Genomic DNA, 22,877 nt, shown 5'->3' on the forward strand with positions numbered 1-22,877 from the left:
TCAAAACACAACTTTATCACTGTGCTGAGGTGTCGTGGAAGGCTGGTGGAAATAATCCCAGTTAATTCACTGAGCAGCTTGGCTGAGGCCTGGTGATGACATGGGGTGAACGGACAGTTGATGTGAACTTAGCTGTTGGTTTACTACATGCAGGACACCTGAGTCCAGTAGAGACTGGGTGTGGAAAAAGGAAGGCCTTTCCTTTAGTTCTTCATCTCATAACTTTGATGAACATGTGAAATTTTCTCATACTGTTAATCATAATTGTTTAATTTTTTTAAGATTTATTTATTTATTTTTATTCAAACGTCAGATTTACAGAGAGGAGAGACAGAAAGATCTCCCATCGCTGGTTCACTCCCCAAGTGGGCAGGAGCCAGGAGCTTCTTCTGGGTCTCTCACACGGGTGCAGGGTCCCAAGGCTTTGGGCCGTCCTCGATTGCTTTCCCAGATCACAAGCAGGGAGCTCAGAGGGAAGTGGAGTAGCTGGGATAGGACCCGGCACCCAAATGGGATCTCAGCAGGCAATGACTTTAGCCACTAGGCTATCGTGCCAGACCTTACAGTCATAATAGTTGCTCCAAATGAGGGTTTGGTTCCAGTATCCCTGTAGATACCAAAATCTGGGCATACTTAACAAGTCCTTCCTGTACATTGGTGGGCTGTTTGCATATGGCATACACACATCCTCCCTTACGCAGGCATACCTCAAAAATACTGTGGTTTGCTATATCCAGTCCACTGAATATAGCAGGTCATCAGTTTACTGGTTTCTCAGGGTATATATGGTATTGTTCAAGTATGCAGTAACGTGTATAAATTATGTATATGCCTTAATTTTAAAAATACTAATAATAATATCAGCCTTTAAGAGTTTTAAGTCTTTTTGTTGCTGGAGGGTTTTGTTGATGTTGGTTCCTGACCTGTGAGGATGCTAGTTGAGTTGATCCGTCTGCAAGAGTCCTTAAATAACAACAGTGATGTTTACCACATCAATTGGTTCTTGATAGATTTCTGTGTAGCACATGCTCTTGTTTGATAGCATTTTGCCAACAGTGGGACTTCTTTGGAATTGGCGTCCTTCGAAAGCCTGCTACTGCCTTATCAACTAAATCTGTGTCCTGAGTTGGTGTGTGAGTGTGTGTGTGATTTCTATGTCCACAGCATCTTCAGCAGGACTAGATTGCATCTTAGAAAACCTCTTTCTTTGATCAATGAGCAGCAGCTTCTCGCTCATGACATTTGCCACAGAGGATGGTGGTTCTGCCCCATCTCTGTGCTTCTGCAGTTCTAGGTCTTGTGCTGTTTCTAACCGCTAAAAGCTTGCACTCTTCACAATCATTAGTAATCAACCTTTGTCAGACTCCTCTTGCTGTTTTTGACTGTTTGTGGATCACAAATGTGTTCTTGTTGAAAGGCAGATTTATAGGAAGATCTTCCATTTGCTGGTTTACTCCCCAAATGGCCGCAGTGGCCAGTGGTGAGCCAATCCAAGAACCAAGAGCCCCCTTTGGATTTTCAGTGCTGGTACAGAGTCCCAAGCACTTAGGCCATCCTGTGTTGACATTTCCAAGCCATAAGTAGGAAACTGGATAGGAAGTGGAGCAGCCAGGACAAAAACTGTCACCTGTGAGATATTCTAGGTGAAAGATTAGCCTGTTAAGCCACCACAGAAATGTCAACATCCTCTGGTTGCACTCTCCGGGTTCCTGTAGCAGCCAGTCCCAAATTCAGGAGCCAGGAGTCTAAGTCTCCCATGCAGGAGTCCTCCACTATTTACCCGCCCAGGCACATCTTCTACACCACCACAAATTAAAGTGAAAGCACGGGGCGAATCCTCTGGAAGTTTTTTAGTTTTCTGTGTCCAGATCGGAGAATCATGGGCAGCTATAGCCTTATAAAATGTTTTAGAAGAACTGAAAACATAGTCAACAGCTGAAATTTAATGGTGGGTGTTGTGTTAGCACCTGTTAATATATTGATCTTGTACTTTTTTTTTTTTAAGATAGATTTATTTTTTATTACAAGTAAGATATACAGAGAGGAGGAGAGACAGAGAGGAAGATCTTCCATCCAATATTTCACTCCCCAAATGACTGCAACAGCCGGAACTGCGCCGATCCAAAGCTGGGAACCAGGAACCTCTTCCGGTTCTCACATGCGGGTGCAGGGTCCCAAGGCTTTGAGCCGTCCTCGACTGCTTTGCCAGGCCACAAGCAGGGAGCTGGATGGGAAGTGGAGCTGCCAGGATTAGAACCAGTGCCCATATGGGATTCTGGCTCGTTCAATGTGAGGACTTTTAGCCACTAGGCCACGGCGCCGGGCCCGATCTTGTACATTTTCGTCCAAGATCTTGCGTGACTAGGAACCTTGCCATTGAGCAGCATACTGTTTTGAAAGGGTTTTTATTGCTGAGCCTTAGGTCTCGGCAGTGGACTTCAGGCATTCAGCATAGTACATTGTAAAAAAACGTGCTGTCCCGAGGCTTTATTGTGGCTCCATCGTCACCGCCTTCAGCCTGTGTCAGCAGCTGCACTCGCTCCTGATGCTAGAATCACCCTGTCCCTCTAAACCATGCACAGGTAGGACAGTGAGGTAGCTAGTTCTGGCAGGTGCCCTGCTCCTTGGTGAGGCTGAGCACTGCTGGGTGCAGCCACCTGCAGCACTTCACTGCACCTTGCCTCAGCACGTGATGCTCTATCATACACTTTGATGCTGTGCACAGATTCTTAAGCCTCATGAACCAACTTCTGCCAGCTTCTGACATTTTAAAGATTCATTTATTTTTATTGACAAGGCAGGTCAGATGTAGGAGAAAAGATGTGGAAAGATTTTCCGTCTACTGGTTCATTTCACGAAATGGCTGCAATAGTTGGAGCTGAAGTGATCAGAAGCCGGGAGGTTTTTCGGGATCTCACATGTGGGTGTAGGGTCAAGGCTATGGGCCGTCCTCAGCTTTCTTCCCATGTCATAAGCAGGGAGCTGCATGGGAAGTGGAGCAGCTGGGACATGAACCAGCACCTGTGTGGGAACCAACACTTTCAAGGTGAAGATTTGGCCATTGAGCCATGGCATCGGACCCAGGCTTTTTCTGTTGTTTTTTTTTTCCCCCTCACCATTCGTAGAACTGGAAGGACTTAAGACCTCGTAAAAGTAACATCAGAGGTTACTAGTCAGATCACCATAGCAGAATAATACTTTAAGAGGTTGGAAAAATAGGACCAGTAGTCTTCTTAAGGTCATGGTTGCCAGAGTATGTGCAAAGGGCAGTGAAATGTGTGAGGCCTTGAATTGACATCTCTCTCAGTAACATACTGTATCATGTAGGAGGGAATAAGGACTGAAAGTCTGTTCATATTTTGTACTAACATGGTCTTATTTTAAAGTTTTAAGTTCTTTACATTAGAAAGCTCCCATCTACTGGTTTATTCCCCGGATGCCTGTAATTGATGGTGGGTGATGCGCAGCCAGAGCTCAGTCCAGCTCTCCCATGTGGGCCATCACCTGCTCCCTCCTATAGTGCACAGTAAGAGGAAGTTGGGAACAGGATCCCAGGGCAGAGGTTTAACCTGGGCAGATGCCTGTGTGCCCCCCAACAACAGCCCTGATTGAGGCTGCAGATGTAGAATCGGAGAATCTGCAGGGCTCTGGGAAGCCAGTTGCATCCTGTTGGTGGTGGTTTACAGATTGAGTCAGGTCGTGATTAAACTTAAGCCATCCTCAAGTGACTTCTGCATTATTAGGCTTTGCTTCTCCAGATTGAGAGTACAAAGTAATTTAGGAACTAGCCCTTTAAGACTGGCTTTGTGATAGTATGCAGTAGAAGTTTTTATTTAAGATTTCTGAGAACTGAGTATAAACTGTGGAAACAAGCCATCTTCTTTTGTTTGAGAGCACATGCAGTGCAACATTAGGGATGATAAAGTTTGAAGGAGGCTGTGGAGTCTTAAGAGCAGTTTTTTTTATTTTTGTCTGGTATACTTTGTCAGATTTAAAGACAACCAAGCCAATACTGAGGTGAAACCAGCACTTTTATAGGCTCAGTCTTTGCATGTTTTAAATACTGGGTCCATTGTTCCATTTCTTAGCCTTTTTCAAGATTTCTGGATCTTATTGTAGTCCCCAAAGGTCATCTCTGTGTTGTCTGGGCTTTTGTTTTGTTAAAAATAAAGAAAACCTTGTTGTAGAATTTTTTATTTAGCTGTCATTAATTACCTATATGTAGAAAGTCTGATGTTGAACAGGGTAAGGATGAATTTAAGAAAAAAGATGATGCACTTTATATTGAAAATCGTGAGGTTATGTTGTCAGTTGAACCTACAAACTTGCTTTGTTGCCCTTTGAATAACTCAGTCTCAGAGTTTGCTGTTCAAACTTTTACTCAACAGCGAAGGATCATGGTGGGGTGTTGCTGATGCAGGTTTCTTGCCAACGCTGGATTTTTAGGTTAGGACACATGGAAATGAGGGCCCAGATAGAAAGACCATTAGAACAACTGTGTGCCTACCTGAGCTGTTTCTTGGTAAAGGAGTCTGTAAAGGCTGCAGTGCCAGCCTCCCCTGCCCCTGAGCTTAAGGAAATCCAGGAAGGGAATTGCTTTACACTTGCTTGAGTTGCGCGGCCACCGCGGTGGTCCAAGTGTGTGTGACAGTAGGACACAAGTCTCCACAAAGCCTGCCCCAGGAAGTACCCCTGCTTGAGTACCCGTAGCTCTTGCTGTAATTATTCAGCTAAAAAGTTTGGCCTGTCAGCATGAACTCCTAAGTACTGACTTTATTCTAATAAGGGGAATTACCTCACATCATAAAGAAGTTCCTTTGTCAGTGAACAATTAAAAAAAAACTTGAAATCACTGGGAAAACACCCTTGCTGGCTTTTGACTTTCCAATAGATAGATGCCTCTTACTGTTTAAAATGTCTTTATTTTACCATGCTGTGTTTTTGAAAGTATTCATTAGATTAAAAATAAAATGCAGTTTTAATCTAACGTTATTTTGAAACTCCCCGCCCTGAGTGTTTCTTTAGCAAGACACACTCTTAGCGAAGCTGGGCTGTTAAGGCAGTTTGTAGTCACTTGTACCTAACTGGGCATTCACTTGTGGACCTCTTTTCTGCCAACTAAAGAAACATTGAGCTGCTTTACTCCTCTGCCTTCCCACCCAGAAACCGTGTCAGCATGGTTGCCTGGCTACCTGCTCATGAAGGACTTGGTTAATAACAAATTGGCAATTTAACGGGCCACTTCCATGATCTCCAAAGAAACCAAAATACAAACACAATATTTAATCTTGCCAACCGAAGACGATGTGACTGCATGAAGTGAGTATGCTTTTTTGAACTGTTTACAGTAACTGGGGCATTAACTTACTGATAATTCCATTTAGGTAAAGAGGGCTTTGTTGAAATCTAGTTGTCTGAGTATATTTGGATCTTGACAAATGGTGACTTAGTGCAACTCCCCATATCTCAAGATGTAAATATACTTTTCAATCTGTAAGTTAAAGCCTAATTAATTACACAAAAAAACTAGAAAAAATTAAAAAGCATACTCGCTGCAAAACTCAGTAGAGGAGCAGATTTATAACAACATCCTCTTAAATTTATTTCTGAACTATGGGAAGGCAAATTTTGGGTCATGCAGATTTTTGTGGATTTGTGGCGTTTCTAAAAACACACCCACAGATAAACCAGTATAAACCCATGAACTCTGCACAATAGTAAGAGTGTCCAAAAGTATCAAAGTGAATTAAACAGTGGATTGCCCTAATAAAACAGTGGTTTTCCTGTTGTTTTTAAGGTGTATATAAGCAGAAGATTCATGCATTTGTCTCATTGCAGATGCTTACTATGTGTTGGTCATTAGCAACTGGCTTATTTCCAGAATTTTTCTGGCTTTCTAAGACTTGTGTTCTATGATAACATACAATGCTTTTAGGATACCTTTTTTCTGATAACACTTTTATAATCCTTATCTTTAGGTTGACATTCTGGAAGTGCTAATACACCATTGTGCATGAAGAACCGCTGATATTAAACAGACTTTTTTCGGTTTTTCTTTGAAAATTCTAAATGATGAAAATAGTATGTCATTTAAACCACGGTGCCTCTGTGTTTCAGGTGCCCTTCGTTTTAAGAGAAAGATTATTGGATTAAAAGATGAGTTTTATAACCGCTACATAATGAAAAGTTTTCTGTTTGAACCAGTAGTCAAAGCATTTCTCAACAATGGATCTCGCTACAATCTGATGAACTCTGCCATTATAGAGATGTTTGAATTTATTAGAGTGGTATGTTCTGTATTTTTTAATTGGAATTCTAGTTTTCAATTAGTTGAAAATAAGATTATGTGTTATTGATGTTTTTATTTAATTGAAGTGAAATTTGCAGAGAAAAAAGTTAAACTACACCTGATAAATGGATTTGAATGGCTCTTCTTGAGCAATTTCATGATAAGCTCTTTTTGATTCTTAAATGTTTTAAGCCAATAGTTCTCAGACATTGGGGTGTAAAATTATATATGTTATACTTTTCCTTAAATTTAGTTACAACCTTGTCTTTTTAACCACATTTAAGTATACAGTTGAATTCGACTCACATCTAAGACCTAACTTTAAAATTCATGAGGTCTTGCCACCTGCATATGGAGTCCAAGTCACGTGGGGCCCGGAACATTGGCTTGGAAAAGATAGACAGCAATAGACTGCTGGTGTCGCCAGTTTATGTCATTCCCATTTTCATTGTTGAATTATTGCTAAGATTATTATATCATAATTTTGTGAAAATAACGTGAGGTTTTTGTCATAATTCACTATAAGTCTCCTCTTGCTAAAATGGCATTTTTCGTTTCAATTCTGTAGGAAGATATAAAATCCTTAACCGCTCATGTAATTGAGAATTACTGGAAAGCACTGGAAGATGTAGATTATGTACAGACATTTAAAGGATTAAAACTGAGATTTGAACAACAGCGAGAAAGGCAAGATAACCCCAAGCTTGACAGGTAAATGACCATATATCTTAACTTGTTTCTCAGCAAGCAGTTTTGTGCGACCTCATGTGAGTTCATGCAGTATGCAACAAATGGAAGTGCTGTGATAATGACATGAGTAGATTTACAGATCTTCCTTCTGACAAGTATCAGGCCAGTCCATGACACTTTTCTTCTTTTTCCTTCTTTCCTTTCTTTCTTTTTCTTTGTTTTCTTTCAATTTCTTTATTTTTATTGGAAAGGAGAAAGATCCAAGTGGCTACAACATCCTGAGCTGAGCCTATCTGAATTCAGGAGGTTCTTCCTGTCACATGGGTACAGGGAACTGGGGCTCTAACCCTTGCCTGTATTTTAAATACTGGCACTTGGAAGTGAAGGATTAGCTAGTTGAGCCATCATGCTGGCCGCTGACAAATCTCTCTTAACACGTAACAAGGGTTTGTATGTTAAAAATAATACTTGTGGGGCCCGGCGCCATGGCCTAGCAGCTAAAGTCCTCACATTGAACGCACCAGGATTCCCATATGGCGCCGGTTCTAATCCCGGCAGCTCCACTTCCCATCCTGCTCCCTGCTTGTGGCCTGGGAAAGCAGTCGAGGACAGCCCAAGGCCTTGGGACCCTCCACCCACATGGGGGACCCGGAAGAGGCTCCTGGTTCCCAGCTTTGGAACGGCACAGCACCGGGCGTTGCAGTCACTTGGGGAGTGAAACATCAGATGGAAGATCTTCCTCTCTGTCTCTCCTCCTCTCTGTATATCTGACTTTGTAATAAAAATAAATCTTTTTAAAAAAATAAATAAATAACAAAAAAATAACACTTGTGGAGCCTGGCACGGTGACCTGATGGCTAGGGTCCTCACCTGGGCACAATCAGGATACTGTGTGGGGCGCTGGTTCCAGTCCTGGTGCTCTGCTTCCCATCCAGCTTAAATAATATAAAAAATAATAGCAATGACTATAGTCCAGCACGGTAGCTTAGCAGCTAAAATTCTCACCTTGCACACACCAGGAACCCATATGGGCACCAATTCATATCACAGCTGCTCCAGTTCCCTTCCAGCTCCCTGCTTGAGTCCTGGGAAAGCAGTCAAGGATGGCCCAAAGCCTTGGGACCTTGTTCCCACATGGGAGACCCTGAGGGAGGCTCTGGGCTCCTTGTTCCTGGCTTCAGATCAGCTCAGCTCCAGTTGTTGTGGCCACTTGGGGAGTGAACCAGCAGATGGAAGGTCTTTCTCTCTGTCTCTGCTTCTCTCTGTAAATCGTTCCAATTAAAAGTAGATAAATGTTTGGGCCAGCGCAGTAGCCTAGAAGCTTAAGTCATCGCCTTGCACACACTGGGATCCCATATGGGCGCCAGTTCTAGTACTGGCAGCCCTGCTTCCGATCCAGCTTCCTACTTGTGGCCTGAGAAAGCAATGAAGGAAAGCCTAAAGCCCTGGGACCCTACACCTATGTGGGAGACCTGGAAGAGGCTCCTGGCTCCTGGCTTCGGATTGGCTAACTTCCAGTTGTTTTGGTCACTTGGGGAGTGAATCATCAGACAGAAGATCTTCTCTGTCTCTTCTCTGTATATCTGCCTTTCCATTAAAAATAAATAAATCTTTCAAAAAATAGTTAAATATATAAATCTTTAAGAAGAAATATTTTTGCTTTGAATTGTTTTGGGAATACAAGTTAAACATCTGTAACATTTTGCTAAATATGTTTTAATGTTTTCAGTATTTTTAAAATTTGGGAATTATTGGCCATTTTAGAGTGATCAATTTAAAACTCCTCTGTGGCAGTACAATCATAGTGTCAGATTTGGTTGCATACAGTACTAGATGGATGTATTATTGTGTGTTTGGTAAAACTCTGTCAGTATAAATGAGTGTTTAGCCCTGTTCCCTGTGAAGATCACATCTAGGTCTGGGACAGTAGTTGAGCTCAGTCTGCTTATTGCACTTTATTCTCTCTGCTCCAGTATGCGTTCCATTTTGAGGAATCATAGATACCGAAGAGACGCTAGAACACTAGAGGATGAGGAGGAGATGTGGTTCAACACCGATGAAGACGACATTGAGGACGGGGAAGCTGTAGTGTCTCCCTCTGACAAAACGAAAAATGATGATGATATCATGGATCCAATAAGTAAATTCATGGAGCGGAAAAAATGTACGTTGGAGAAGACCAAAGATGGATAAAGCCTTCTTGTTCTGCTCTATTTTTTTTTTCCTTGTGGTTTATTTATTGTTTTCAGTGTGACGTAGGGTGTGACTAGACTGCCAGCTCATGCGTGCAGGATGCTGTGATACCGGAGTTTCTATTTTTCCATAGAAAAAACCTAGTGGATAATGATATTTGGAATTTTTGGTAAAACTTTATTCATAAATTGAATGTTTATGCTCTCAGCAAGGGAGTAAGCTACTCAATTTTTTGTTAAGATTTATTTTATTTGGAAGGCAGAGTTAGACAAGGAGAGACAGAGATCTTCCATCTGCTGATTCGCTGCCCAGATGGCCGCACAGGCTGGAGCTGGACCCACCAGGAGCCTCTTCCAGGTCTCCCACACAGATGCAAGGCTTTGGGCCTTCCTCGATTGCTTTTCCAGGGCACAGGCAGGGAGCTGGAGGGGAAGTGGAGCAGCCAGGATACAAATCAGTGGGTAGAAACCTAACCTATTGAGCCACTATACTGACCTAGTTTTTGGTGTTTTAGTGCTGAATCATTTGATGGATTTCAAAGGTCTAGTGTTTGTGACTACTAATGACAATATTCTCATTTTTAGTAAAAGAAAGTGAAGAAAAGGAGGTGCTGCTGAAAACGAATCTTTCTGGACGACAAAGCCCAAGTTTCAAGCTTTCCCTGTCCAGTGGAACCAAGACTAACCTCACCAGCCAGTCATCCGCAGCAAGTCTGCCCGGCTCCCCAGGGTCGCCCGGCTCCCCCGGCTCTCCAGGCTCTCCTGGATCCGTCCCTAAAACCACATCTCAGACGGCAGCTATTACTACCAAGGTAACCATGCTGAAGGCTGAGCGGTGTGCATTGTCAGACCCTAGGTTCAAATGTGTATGTCTGAGTGTTTATGGAAATTTTTGTTTTAGTTATCCAAAGATTTTATGAAAAGGAAATAGAATGTCTGAACATTCTTAATTTTATTTTGGCAAGCACAATATATTTTGTGTGTGTGTGTATGTGTAAAATGTCAGTGATATTTCTTATAAGGAACAAAATACCTTAATAACTGGCCTAGCCATTAACAGACTGTATTTAGGAATGAAAAATGGTAGTGTCTCTTCATCTAGACGAGGGGTTCCCTAAAGGTTAGGAAAGGCAGGCAGAATCAAATCTCCTATCCCCTAGTTACCAAAATCTCCATATCCACTAAGTTTGGGCCAAGTCACAGCCGGGAGTCCAGCACTCAATTCAGATCTCCCCCAGGGCTGCCCAAGGAACCAGCTGTTTAAGTCTGAAGTTGTCGCCCGTGGTGTGAGTTGGAAGCTAGAATGTGAAATGCAGGTGGGCTTTGGTTGCAGCAGGCCCCACCCCCCGCACTTGAGGGCACAGGCTGGTGCGGTGCCTGGGCGGCAGGCCCCATGCCCAGCTCCCCTCATTGGCCACTGTGCCTTCATCCTGATGGGATGTTGCTGTCGGGTGGGTGTGTAGCATTTTAAGGTGCTGGTGATTGGTGAAACATTTTGAATTAAGTAATAATTTTCAATGAAATCTTACTGAATTTGGTAGGATTGTTAACTACTTGTAGTTTTCTTTTAGAAAATTTTTTCGGGTAACTTAAGAGGTTTCTTTTATCAAAATTATGTATTTTTATGGGAAATTTCTTAAGATAGATGATATTATTTTCATACATTTCTACCACTCATAAAATAACCACAATTAATATGTTGAAATAAGATCCAATAGCAATAGTTTAAGATGTGGTATTTTATTTTCTGTTTGAATAATCCTCTTTTCTGAACAGGGAGGACTTGTGGGGCTGGTAGATTATCCTGATGATGATGACGATGATGATGAAGATGAAGACAAGGAAGACACGCTACCGTTGTCAAAGAAAGCAAAGTTTGAGTCCTAATCACAGCAACTGCCTAGATTGGCACCTGTTGAAAAACTGGTTCTGTAGCCCTCCCCCCCATGAGGTCCACAAGCAGGTGCAGTGGTCTCTGAGTGACTGACCGGGTCAGCCTCCACGCCCGGCTTCTGCTCATCAAGTGCCAATACCATGGAGCAGGAGGAGGGGAGAGGAGTGCGTGTAGGAGAAAGACTTGATGCCTGTGAGCTCTCCAGCTGGACCGCATTGCCCTTTTCTCAGGGAAGGAAATGGAAACAAAAAGCCAACAGGGCAGGGGTTTTGTAAGTTGAACTCTGCATTGACTGGTCAGTTGCTACAATCAGAACATGCTTTCTTGGACCATGTTTAAGACTTGGAAGAATGGGCCTTCAGCCGTGATTCTTCAAGAGTTAAGAATGCCAGCAGTTTCTTTGTGTAAAGAGACCTGCCTTCAAAATCACACGCTCTGGACATTTTAGTCAAAATCACACATTCTGGACATTTTAGTCAAGCTACAACAGGTTTGGAAAACCTCTGTGGGGGAGGGATGAATATAAAGTTTCCTCTTTTTTATCTGTTCCCTTTGCCCTTCAACTGCAGATTTTTTTTTTAAGTGGGGCTTCGTCCCTGCTTGATTAAAGATTGAGTGGAATTCTAGATGTGGTCATTTGTGTCATAATTTTTTGTTTGTTTCATTTTGATTTTTCCTCCCTCCCTGAATGTATGCTTAGTTGTTGAATATATATATTTGGGACCATTAAAACCTTTTTTGATGTAATATAACCTGAAGTTGTGCTGGTACCTGTTTTACCATGTGTAATTTTTGTTCTACATCACAGTTCTTAATTTGTTTAGAGTTTTATGAAAGATGGTATAGTTTTTATTGACAAAAAAGCAAAGTAATCTTACGACTATGTGCATACAAAAGCAATACTATTTTGTGACTAAATATTTTATATTAAAATTTACATCAGCAGCTGTCTTGAGAATTCAGGGAAATAGAGTGGAATTTAAAACTTCAGTTTTGTTAAATCTAGAAACATGAAATTAGTATTCCAAAGAGATTCTGAAATTTCATATCTTGGGGAAATGACGGTACATTAAATCAAAATTGAGGATGAATGATTTAAACATAGCATTTGACTTTTTGAATAATAAAAAGAAAAGTGAAGAGTAAGAGAAATTGTATTAGTTGTATGTTTTTTTTGTTTTGTTTTTTATTTTTGCCCTTTGGAATACCAGTTTGAGTTGTAAGTGGTGGGTCCTAAATAAATAGCTGGCCAGAGGACCATTAAAAATAACTTATTAAAACATTATTTGTTAATATATTCTTTCGTTTGTCAGATGTGATGCATTTCTTTCAAGGAAATAAAAATAAACCTCTCAGTATCTCAGATCCACCTGCCCTCACCCTCAGAGTTTAAAGCTTATTTAAGAACGGACCTTCAAGATGTGAGCAAAGCTTCATGCCCAAGAGAGGTTATTGTTTAAAATGCAATAAACTTGGAATATGTAGCTTAATCCTCAGTACATTCTAGTTAGACCCAAAGAAAAGCTGATCCGAAGCAGTTGTGTAGAAAACCAGAAGCAAAGTGCAGAAGTCATGGAAACAACAGAAACTTTGAGTGTGTAATTTTATTATTTAAAGATTTAGTTATTTCTATTGGAAAGTCAGATATACAGAGAGGAAAATCTATGCACTGATTCACTCCCTAGTGGCCAGAGCTGCACAGAACCAAAGCCTGGAACTTCTTCCGGGTCTCCCATGTGGGTGCAGGGTCCCAAGGCTTTGGGCCGTTCTCTACTGTTTTCCCAGGCCACAAGCAGGAAGCTGGATAGGAAGCAGGGCTGCCAGGATTAGAACCAGCACTCATATGGGACCTCAGTACATGCAAGGCAAGGAATCTAGCCACTAAGCTATTGTGCCAGACCCTGGGTGCATTATAAGAAAGTGTGTTTCAATAGAGCTGTTTCAGACTGGCCAGTCAGCTATTAATGATTGAATCAACTATTGAAGAGAAGGTGGGATCTAAGTTGATTACACTATGCCTTCCTTTGTTACTGAGAATTGTATCGGCTAAAGTGTGAACATTAAGTGTACAGCTTAAGCTAACTTATTTCTCGAAAGTTATTCATATTTTCATGGTGATAAGTCATACATGGAATTAGCCAGCTGAACTCGGTTTAGATGTTTCAGTATTGTTGGTGACATCTGAGGCGTCACAGGTGGGAGCCAGTATAGCTTGAGCTGTTTTCTGTTGGGTCTGCCCAAGGGAATAGGCCCTGGCCAGGAGTGACGTTATTACAGCATTTGTAGTCTGGGACTTACTGGCCTTGCCATACACAACAAACGTGAGTGTGGCACTTTGGTTTCCATGGTAGAGTCGGCTTAGTTGGGGAACCTGATGAAGGCAGGTGGTCAGGCTTGTTTCTCCTGAGGGTGTTCATCCCTGTGTATTTGGGCTGCCCTCAACAAGCGGGTGGCATCAAATCTTTCTCTGGCTGTGGGCACCACATCCGCTGTGGCCTTGGCTTTCAAAGCCTTGGCTTTGGCTGCAGGAGCTTTCTTTTACGCCTTTGGCATCAACTTTGTGGAGCTACTTTTGTTTTACTATTCCGAGGGTTTTGGGAGTGGGTGCAGTCAGGCTTGCTTTGAAGAATTGTGTTCTGGTGTGCCGAAAAAATAGATGTAATTGTTGGCATATTCTATAGGTAAGAGAAGCATTTTTATGTGTAGTCTGTTGCGTTTCTTGTTAGTGGTCATGGTTACTGGGACAAAACTTGAAACAGAATAGCTTGTCATCTCAGGGATATACCATTATCAGCAAATTACTAGAAATAAAATGTTGATAGTTCTTTTTTTAATCTTTTTATTTGAAAGGCAATTATGGAGAGAGGAGAGAGAGTTTTCATCTGCTGGTTCATTCCCCAAATGGCCGAAGTGGCCAGAGCAAGGCCCACCCAAGGCCAGGTCTGCTGCGTGGTTGAAGCAGCCCAAGGACTGCTGTTTTCCCAAGTGCATTAACGGAACTGGATAGAAAGTGGAGCAGCTGGGATTCATACCCACATCCATATAGAATGCCAGTGCCAGGCAGAGGCTCAGCGTGCCACATCATGGTGCCGGCTCCTAAACACTTCTGACTCAAAAGTTTATGCTGTTACTTCATAGATGTAATCTTGGTAACTGACGCGAATATAGTTATAATTCTTTCTCTAACTCTGATTCTAATTGGTTCTTTGGTCTATCTTGCAGTGCTTAACATTAAAAAAGTTTTCCCAAATGACTGCCCAGTGAGTTAAAAACAAATTATAAATTGTGCAGGAAGCACATTGTCTCGTCCAGAAATACATATATATATGTGTGTGTGTGTATTATTGGAAAGGCAGATCTGCAGAGAGAAGGAAAAAGAAATATTCTGTCTACTGCCTCACTCTCCAGGTAGCTGCAACGGTCAGAACCAAGCCGACCTGAAGCCGGGAGCTTCATCCTGTATCCTACAGGTGTGCCAAGGACTCCAAATATTTGGGGCTATCTTCTGTTTTTCCCAGGTCATTAGCAGGGAGCTGTATCAGAAATGGAGCAATCAAGACCTGACCTGGTGTCCATATAGGATGCCACATTGCAAGTGACTGCCTCGCATGCTATGCCAGCATGCAGGCCCCTAGGCAGTGCTCTGTAAGAATAATGGGGTTGGGCCCTGTGCCATGGCCTAGCAGCTAAAGTCCTTGCCTTGAATGCACCAGGGATCCCATATAGGGGCCGATTATAATCCAGGCAGCTCCACTTCCCATCCAGCCCCCTGCTTATGACCTGGGAAAGCAGTTGAGGACGGCCCAAAGCCTTGGGACCCTGCACCTTGTGGGAGACTGGAAGAGGCTCCAGGCACCTGACTTCAGATCAGCTGAATTCTAGCCATGGTAGCCACTTGAGGAATGAACCAGCAGATGGAAGATCTTCTGTCTCTTCTCTGTAAATCTGATCTGCCTTTCCAATAAATTTCTTTTAAAGTATGTTGACGTTAAGTATTCACTCTGTCTTTGAATAGAATGGGTCAGAGCCGCATACTTGTTTTTAAAAACTACTGTTTGAGAGCAAAAGCTGCCACCTGCTGATTTTATGCCCCGAATGCTTACAGTGGCCAGGGTTGGGCCATGCCCAGTTTCTTGCTGGGGAGCTAGAAACTCAATCATGGCAGTTGCTGAAAACAGCCAAACATGATCAGCCAATGGAAGCAGCGAGCTTCCCTGCTTAGATGATTATTCCAGATCATCCAGGCCAAATCCGTGCTGGCCTGTTCCTGGAGGGACTGTCACCAGAGCTCACTTGCGAGTTTGCTGAGCTGAAGGAAAACCTGGGCCACCATTCTGTTAAAAAGCCAGGAGATGATCGTAGATTCTTGAAGGTCGGTGATAGCAGCCGGTCTGAAGGAAGCAGGGGAGGAAGAAGAGCTGCAGAACGGTCGGTCCCCGTCGGCCATGGAGTTTAGTACTAACAGACCAAGAGTTTAAGGAGAATGTCCTGTGGCACTTGTGTTTGCGTTTTGTTTTTGTTGTGTGTAGCACTTTTATGTTACTGGTTTCTAAAAATCAGTACTTGGCAGTGAAGACAATGTGATCAAAAATCTAACTTGGGAGTTTTGAGATCCATTAAATAAAGTTTAAGAAAGGGGAGAAAAGTTTACTTCCAGCATCATGAAAAAAAAAACCAGGAAACACTCCAATCTCAGAGTTGAGTGGCATATGGGGGACAGACGTGACCATGTGACCGGACAGCTCGGAGGCAGGGCTTTTTTTTTTTCTGGCTCTTTGCAGTGTCTACAGAACCAAAGCAAGTGCTTTGTTTGTCAATGGAAGATTTCCATGCCTGAGAACAAGCTAGATTTTCCTTGGTCCAGAGATGTCCTAACGTATAAAACCAAGAAAAACAGTGTAGACAACGACAAGATAAGCAAAACCAGAATAAGCCGGGGATGGAGAGTACAACCCAACAGTGGCTTGCCTTGGCGCAGTGCAAAGCACCCTTCCTGCGAAGGCTATTGGGCACAGAAAATCTGTGTGATGTGAACGCTCCTGAAAAGATGAAAATGAAACGCCTTAGAAACATTTACAGAAGTGCAAAAACTATTAACACATGATGAGAGAAGTTTGGTCAGAACCCCCAGCTGACTTCTTGGTAGATGTTGAGAAGCTACGTCTAAAATGTGAAATTACAAGGGACTTAAAATAACTAAAGCCATCTTCCACAAGAAATCACAGTGGCAGAAGGGGTTTGTGTTTCCAAATTTCAAACATTTCCAAGGACAGTGATAGCTGTCAGATCAGACTCAGGGAGCAGCCTGAACAGGAAGTTCAGAAGTGAAGCCGTGTGTCTGAGCCGAGCTGAGCCCTGACAAGGATTCTGGGATTTCTGACTGTGTCCACGCAGGAGGCATGTGCTGGACACCCAACCCTTAGGGCTTCAGCATTTGGAGGTAAGGGATTTCAAGAGACAATTAAGTTGAAACAAGTCATTTTGTGGGCCCTAGTCTAGTACAGAAAGATTACAACCCAGATGCCCACAGAAAGATGACCTGGTGCGGGCACAAAGAGACCAAGTGGCCATCTGAAAGCCAGGGGGACAAGTCCCAGAAGAAACAACCAACCGCTCCCTGCCAGCACCTCCATCGCAGACTCGTGGCCTCCAGAGTTGGGGGCAGGTGAATGATTTCTGTTGCTTAAACTGCTCACTGGATAGATGTAGCCCCGAGAGTGCTACTGGGCAGCTGCACACTCATTGGAGCAGCGGGGGGTCCAGCAGATGGAGCCAATAGCCCACATTGGAAACGTCTCTTACTGTGCTGGTCACTCCATTTCAGTCCAACTTCCTGTTAATATGCCTGTGATGGCAAGATGGCCCACCAAATTCTTGGGCTCTTGCTACCCATGTGGGGGTCCAGGATGGAGTTCCTAATTCTTGACTTTTGCCTGATCTAAACATGGCTGTTGTGACCATTTTGAGAGTAAACTAGTGTACGAAGATCTGCTCGCTCCTTTTTTTTTTCCATTTCCCTCCCTCCCTTCCTCCGTAGATGTACGTATGTTTATGTTCCTTTCCCTCTCAATTGTCCTACCTTGCAAATAAATCTTTGGAAAAAAATGGAGTTGGTTCTGGGGTTTCTGGAATTCTCAAACCAAGCTTAAATTTAAGACGACTGGGCCCAGTGGCATGGCCTAGCAGCTAAAGTCCTCACCTTGAAAGCCCCGGGATCCCATATGGGCGCTGGTTCTGATCCCGGCAGCTCCACTCCCATCCAGCTCCCTGCTTGTGGCCTGGGAAGGCAGTCGAGGACGGCCCAAAGATTTGGGACCCTGCACCTGCGTGGGAGACCTGGAGGAGGTTCCAGGTTCCCGGCTTCGGATCGGTGCGTACCAGCCCGTTGCGGCTCACTTGGGGGGTGAATCATCGGAGGGAAGATCTTCCTCTGTTTCTCCTTCTCTCTGTATATCTGACTTTGTAATAAAAATAAATAATCTTTTAAAAAAAATTTAAGACTAATTTTTTTCATTATTTAAATGGTTCATTAATTTTTTTGATTTGCCAACTATAGAGAGTATGGATAATTTTTTATATTTTGTGGCAATGAAGTTATGCAAAATGATCAGCACTAAGCATTCCAAATCAAGTATATGGAAGAGACGGGAACCTATGACCAAGTACACGATGCTTTGGAAGCTTTCTGTCAGACTGGCTGAGGGCCTGTGATTTGCAGGGAGAGACAAGTTGAGCTCAAGGGTTCAAGTTTCAGTTCAGATGCTGCCTAACGTGAATGGAATACTTCTGGGCCTTCTGGAGAGCAGCCTTCTGTGTGTGGCTGCCAAGCTGAGGCTTCAGACGCAACACGCACAGCTGCGTCTGCCTGAAGGACAGTGCAGAAGGAACTCCCAGCCCACGGAGCGGGGTCAGTGCCAATGTGGCCTGAACCGTGCCTGCCCCACAGCCTTCAGTCGGAGGCCGAACTCCAATGGTGACACCTGGGTTCAGAGATGAAGCCTCTAGGCCGATAGCCGCGGTTCGGGGGATGAGGCCATGCAGTTGAGGCCCTCTCTGGCAAAGGCACTTCCTCATCAGAAACCAAAGACACTCCCAGCTTACCTGGAGCAAAGGCAAACGGAAAGAGCGCCGAGAAGCCAAAGCTGTGGGCGCCTCGCTGTTGGACGTCTAGTCTGTGCAACTGGGAAAAAATGTGTTTCTGTTGTTGGAGTAACTCAGTCTGTGGGAGTCATAGTGCCCGAGAAAGCTGTCATGGTCCCCTCCCAGGTAGCTGGCAAACACGACACCAGTGATTCTCCTGAGAGCCCCCCACACCTGCCTGCACTTCCAGACCTGACAGGGCCTGTGAAGTGACCCAGGAGGTGTGCCATGCTGCGCCCTGGGCACCTGAGTCCCCATCCCAGGCTCAGATGGGAGCAGAGCCCCAGTGGGCCCCAGAAACAGGGCAGTGCCCCAGGCTCGTGGGGTGCCTGCTCCAGCCCAGCCCGGCACCCAGCACGCTGTGGCCAGTGCATTCGTTGCTGAAGGCATGAACGAGCCTTTTTCCTTGTTAGGGTTTTTCTTTCCACCTTATTAGCAAACCTCATCTTTTCATGTCAAGGAAACTCGCACGCTCTCCCTGGTGTACCACAGAGGTCAGCGTCTCATCTCTGGAGCCATGCGACTGCTAAGGGAAAGCATGTCCCTGCATACACATGGTTGATCTGATGACGGGATGACTGCCAAAGGACTGACAGGTGAGTGTGGGGACACAGGATCATGTCCCAATGGGCTTGGTTTAGGATTTCACTACCCTGCATGGAGTGGTGTGCGATTTAAGACTTATTTCTGGAACTTCCCATTACCTTGCTGGGCCTGATAAGTTAATCTTTTAAAAATCAACTTATGAGCCTAGTGCAGTAGCCTAGTGGCTTAAGTCCTCACCTTGCATGCTCAGGATCCCATATGGGTTCCGGTTCTAATCCCTGTAGCCCCGTTTCCCTTCCACTCCCTGCTTGTGGCCTGGGAAAGCAGTGAACCAGTGCATGGAAGATCGCTCTGTTTCCTTCTCTCTGTAAACCTGACTTTCCAATAAATAAGTAAGTCTTTTTCAAACGACAGAGTTACAGAGAGATCTTCCATCTGCTGGTTCATTCCCCAAATTCTGCAACAGGTGAAGCTAGGTCAGTTTGAAGCCAGGAGTTTCTTCCAAACTCCGTGACTGGTGCCCTTGGCTGATGGGCCTCTCCAGCAACACGCCCTTCTGTCTGTACCACTGGGGCTTCCTGCTGTCCCCATTCACGTCCGCTTCTGAGTGCTAAATTATTTTCTCAGCAAATTAAGGCTGATCACATCTCCTCCATGAAATGCTGTAATAAACAGCCATTTTTATTATACCTTAATCCCTGTCAAGTGCTGTGATTATTTTAATAAATTAAAGATTTATTTATTTTTATTGGAAAGTCAGATATATAGAAAGGAGAAGAGACAGAGAAGAAGATCTTCTGTCCACTGATTCACTCCCCAAGTACCTGCAGCCAATCTGAAGCCAGGAGCCAGGAACTTCTTCCAGGTCTCCCATGTGAGTACAAGGACCAAAGGCTATGGGCCGTCCTCGACTGCTTCCCCAGGCCACAAGCAGGGAGCTGGATGGGAAGTGGGGCTGCCGGGATTACAATTGGCGCCCATATGGGACACTGGTGCATACAAGGCAAGGACTTTAGCCGCTAGGCTACTGTGCCAGGCCCAATTATTTTAATAATTTAAGCAATCCAAAAAGCCTTACTTTTCACTGACATTTGGATATGCCAGAGGCTTTACCTAAGTTGTTCCCAACCCTCACAGTGTTCCTTGGGAGGTGACAGGTGCCACATGGAGCAGGAAAAGAGACAAAGGCAAAAGCAGACAAGGAATTTGAGGTCAGGCCTGGCTCAGGCAACAGCCAGAAAGTGGCAATTCAGTCTGCATCTCCAATGTGGGTGGCAGAGCCCCAAGTGCTTGAGCCGTCACCTGCTGTCCCCTGGGCCACCCATTAGTGGGAAAGTGAAGTCAAAACAGAAGTAGACCAAGTGTAGCACTCAGAAGGGCTCCTGCCCAGGTGGCATGTCCTCCATGGCCCCCGGTGTGTGTGCTCTCCAGTCACATGGAAGGTTTTCTCATGATATCAAATTATATTTCATTATCTTCATACTGAATACTTTGATTCTAATGATTGTTACATGTGCAATTTTTAAAATGTTAAAGATGCCACTGTTTATTTAGATTTATTTATTTTATCAGAAAGGCAGATTTACAGGGAGAAGGACAGACAGACAAAAGGTCTGCTATCCACTGGTTTACTTCCTAAATGGCCATGATGGCCAGAGCTGAGCCCATCCAAAGCCAGGAGCCAGGAGCTTCTGGGTCTCCCACTTGGGTACAGGGTCCTAAGGCTTTGGGCCATCCTCTACTGCTTCCCCAGGCCACAAGAAGGGAGCTGGATGGGAAATGGAGCAGCTGGGACAATAACCAGTACCCAGTTGGGATTCTGGCACTTGTAGGGGAAGATTAGTCAATTGAGCCATTGCGCCGGGCCCGAATACTTTAATTCTATTTTAATTATTATTATATATGCAGCTTTTTAAAATGGTACAGTTTTACTTTCCTTAGTTTAAATTTTTAAAATGTATTTGAAAGGCAGATTGACACGGAGCAAGAGAGAGAGGTCTTCCCGCTGCTGTTCTGCACCCCAAATACTCCTAATAGCAAGGGCTGGGCCGGCCCCAGGTGGGGAGTGAACCAGTGGATGGAAGATCTTTCTCTGTCTCTCCTTCTCTCTGGACCTGGAGCCACAGGCAGATCTCTCCTGGGAAGAGAGCGGTGGGACTGAAGTCACTCACTTCGCTAGGAGACGCAGGCCTCCCCACTGCAGCTTTACTCAGGGTTCCCAGTGGTTTCGCTTGTTTAAAAGGCATAGTGCCCATGTGAGAGACACAGAGCCAGCCAGAGTGCCTGCACCCGCGGGCTCTCTCGACCTGCTAGGTGAGGGGGAACCAAGGCACGATGACGACTTTAGCTGCTAGGCTACTGTGCTGGGCCAGTTTAAGAACATTTTTACTAGGGAAGGAAGTTGGCATGGAGTTGCTAGGGGTGTCCACATCCCATATGGAGTGTTCACTCAAGCCCTGGCTACTCTGCATACCCAGCTCCTTGCCAAGGTGCACCCTGGCAGGGAGCACGTGAGTGTCCCTGCCACTCGGCTGGTAGACCCAGACTGAGTTTCAGACCCTGGCCTACCCTCAGCTGCTGTAGGCGTTGGGGGGAGTGAGGCAGCAATGAAATCTGTCGTTGCCTTCAGATAAAATGAAAATCAGTCTTTAAAGCTATTTACTTATTTGAGCGGGACATGAATTAGAGCTCTGTATGTTGGTTAACTCCCCCATCGCCTCTGTGCCTTCCTGGTGGGTGTCAGGATCCGGGTTCCAGCAGGAGCTGGGATCAGGAGCCAGAGCAGGATCGAGCCCAGCTGTCATGGCGAGCACCTCAAAGGCGAGGCCAACGCTTGCCCCAAGATTGAACCTTTCTTTCTTACTCTTTCTTCTTTTTTAATGATTTATTTTTATTGGTAAGTCAGATTTATAGAGAGAAGGAGAGACAGAGAAAGATCTTCCATCCGCTGGTTCACTCCCCAGTTGGCTACAATGGCTGGAGTTGAGCCGATCTGAAGCCAGGAGCCAGCAGCTTCTTCCAGGCCTCCCATGCAGGTGCAGGTCCCAAGGCTATGGGCTGTCCTTGACTGCTTTCCCAGGACTCACAGGGAGTTGGAAGAAAAGTGGAGCAGCTGGGATATGAACTGGCATCCATTTGGGATCCCAGCACATTCAAGATGAAGACTAGCTGCTAGGCTACCATGCCGGACCCTTCTTATCCCTTCTTGAGAACAAATTTTTCTTGTTCAAATGGCTTATCTTTTTTTTTTAAAGAATCTGCTCCTTTTTTTTTTTTTTTTACTTTATAATCTATTATGTCAGCAGTAAGAGAAACTACAAATTATATTTCTATAACACTTAGTGATGGATGTTCAGTAATGTTTGTTGTATTTTCTTGATTTCTTATTTCAAAGGCAAGGTTATGGGGGAGGGAGGATAGAGAGAGCTCTTCCATCTACTGCTTCACTCCCCACATGGCCATGAGGGCCAGGATTGGGCTAGGAACTTCTAGGTCTCCCATGCAGGTGCAGCATCCCAAGCACTTGAGCCCATCAACTCCACTGCTTTCCCAAGCCACAGGCAGGGAGCTGGATGGGAGATGGAGCAGCCAGGATAGGAACTGGCACTCGGATGCCAGCACTTGCAGGTGGAGGATTAGCTTGTTGAGCTACCACATGGGGTACAGGGGAGGCCCTTATTCATCCTCTAAATGACTTATTTTATGTGCAGGTAAGGGGCTGTTGCAATGAATGCTGGCACACAACCAGACCCCGTTGTCACGTCGTCATCACAGTTCAGTCCTCGGCAGTCTGTCTTCCCTTGGGGACCCCTAACTCTCGGCCAGGGTCCCTTGACCACAGCTGTAATACCACACACCACCAGCAGGTGTCACACACACACCTAACCGAGCCAGCTCCTGTTAGTGAAGCGCAGCCATTTAGTGCCTGCTGTTTACCTGCGAGCTCTGAGCTCCCTCCGGCGACGCGCCTAGGAGAAGCGTGGCCTGAAGGGCTGCGTAGGTTGAATCTTAGGAAGCGGCTTGCACCAAGCCTGGGCCACGGTGTGAAATTGCTACCACGCTGACACCTGCCTGGAACTCGGGACTCGGCTCTCGCCCCACCCCGCCCCTGCATGCAGTCCCAGGG

The 22,877-nt window shown here is 44.7% G+C and overlaps 1 protein-coding gene across 2 annotated transcripts in view; it reads left to right on the plus strand.

Annotated features, from left to right (window-relative positions):
• The window catches only part of PPP4R3A (protein phosphatase 4 regulatory subunit 3A), a 44,599-nt gene extending 32,908 nt beyond the window's left edge, over nt 1-11,691 (plus strand). For both annotated transcript variants that reach the window (XM_058655613.1, XM_058655614.1), the window contains exons 11-15: nt 6,118-6,287; nt 6,858-7,000; nt 8,953-9,143; nt 9,757-9,983; nt 10,948-11,691. In XM_058655613.1, coding sequence (XP_058511596.1) covers nt 6,118-6,287; nt 6,858-7,000; nt 8,953-9,143; nt 9,757-9,983; nt 10,948-11,058 — 842 coding nt within the window. In that variant the 3' untranslated portion in view covers nt 11,059-11,691. The remainder of the gene's footprint in view (nt 1-6,117; nt 6,288-6,857; nt 7,001-8,952; nt 9,144-9,756; nt 9,984-10,947) is intronic.
• The last annotated feature ends 11,186 nt before the right edge of the window (nt 11,692-22,877 follow it).

Source organism: Ochotona princeps, chromosome 26 (assembly GCF_030435755.1).
Source record: "Ochotona princeps isolate mOchPri1 chromosome 26, mOchPri1.hap1, whole genome shotgun sequence".
Taxonomy (NCBI): Eukaryota; Metazoa; Chordata; class Mammalia; order Lagomorpha; family Ochotonidae; genus Ochotona; species Ochotona princeps.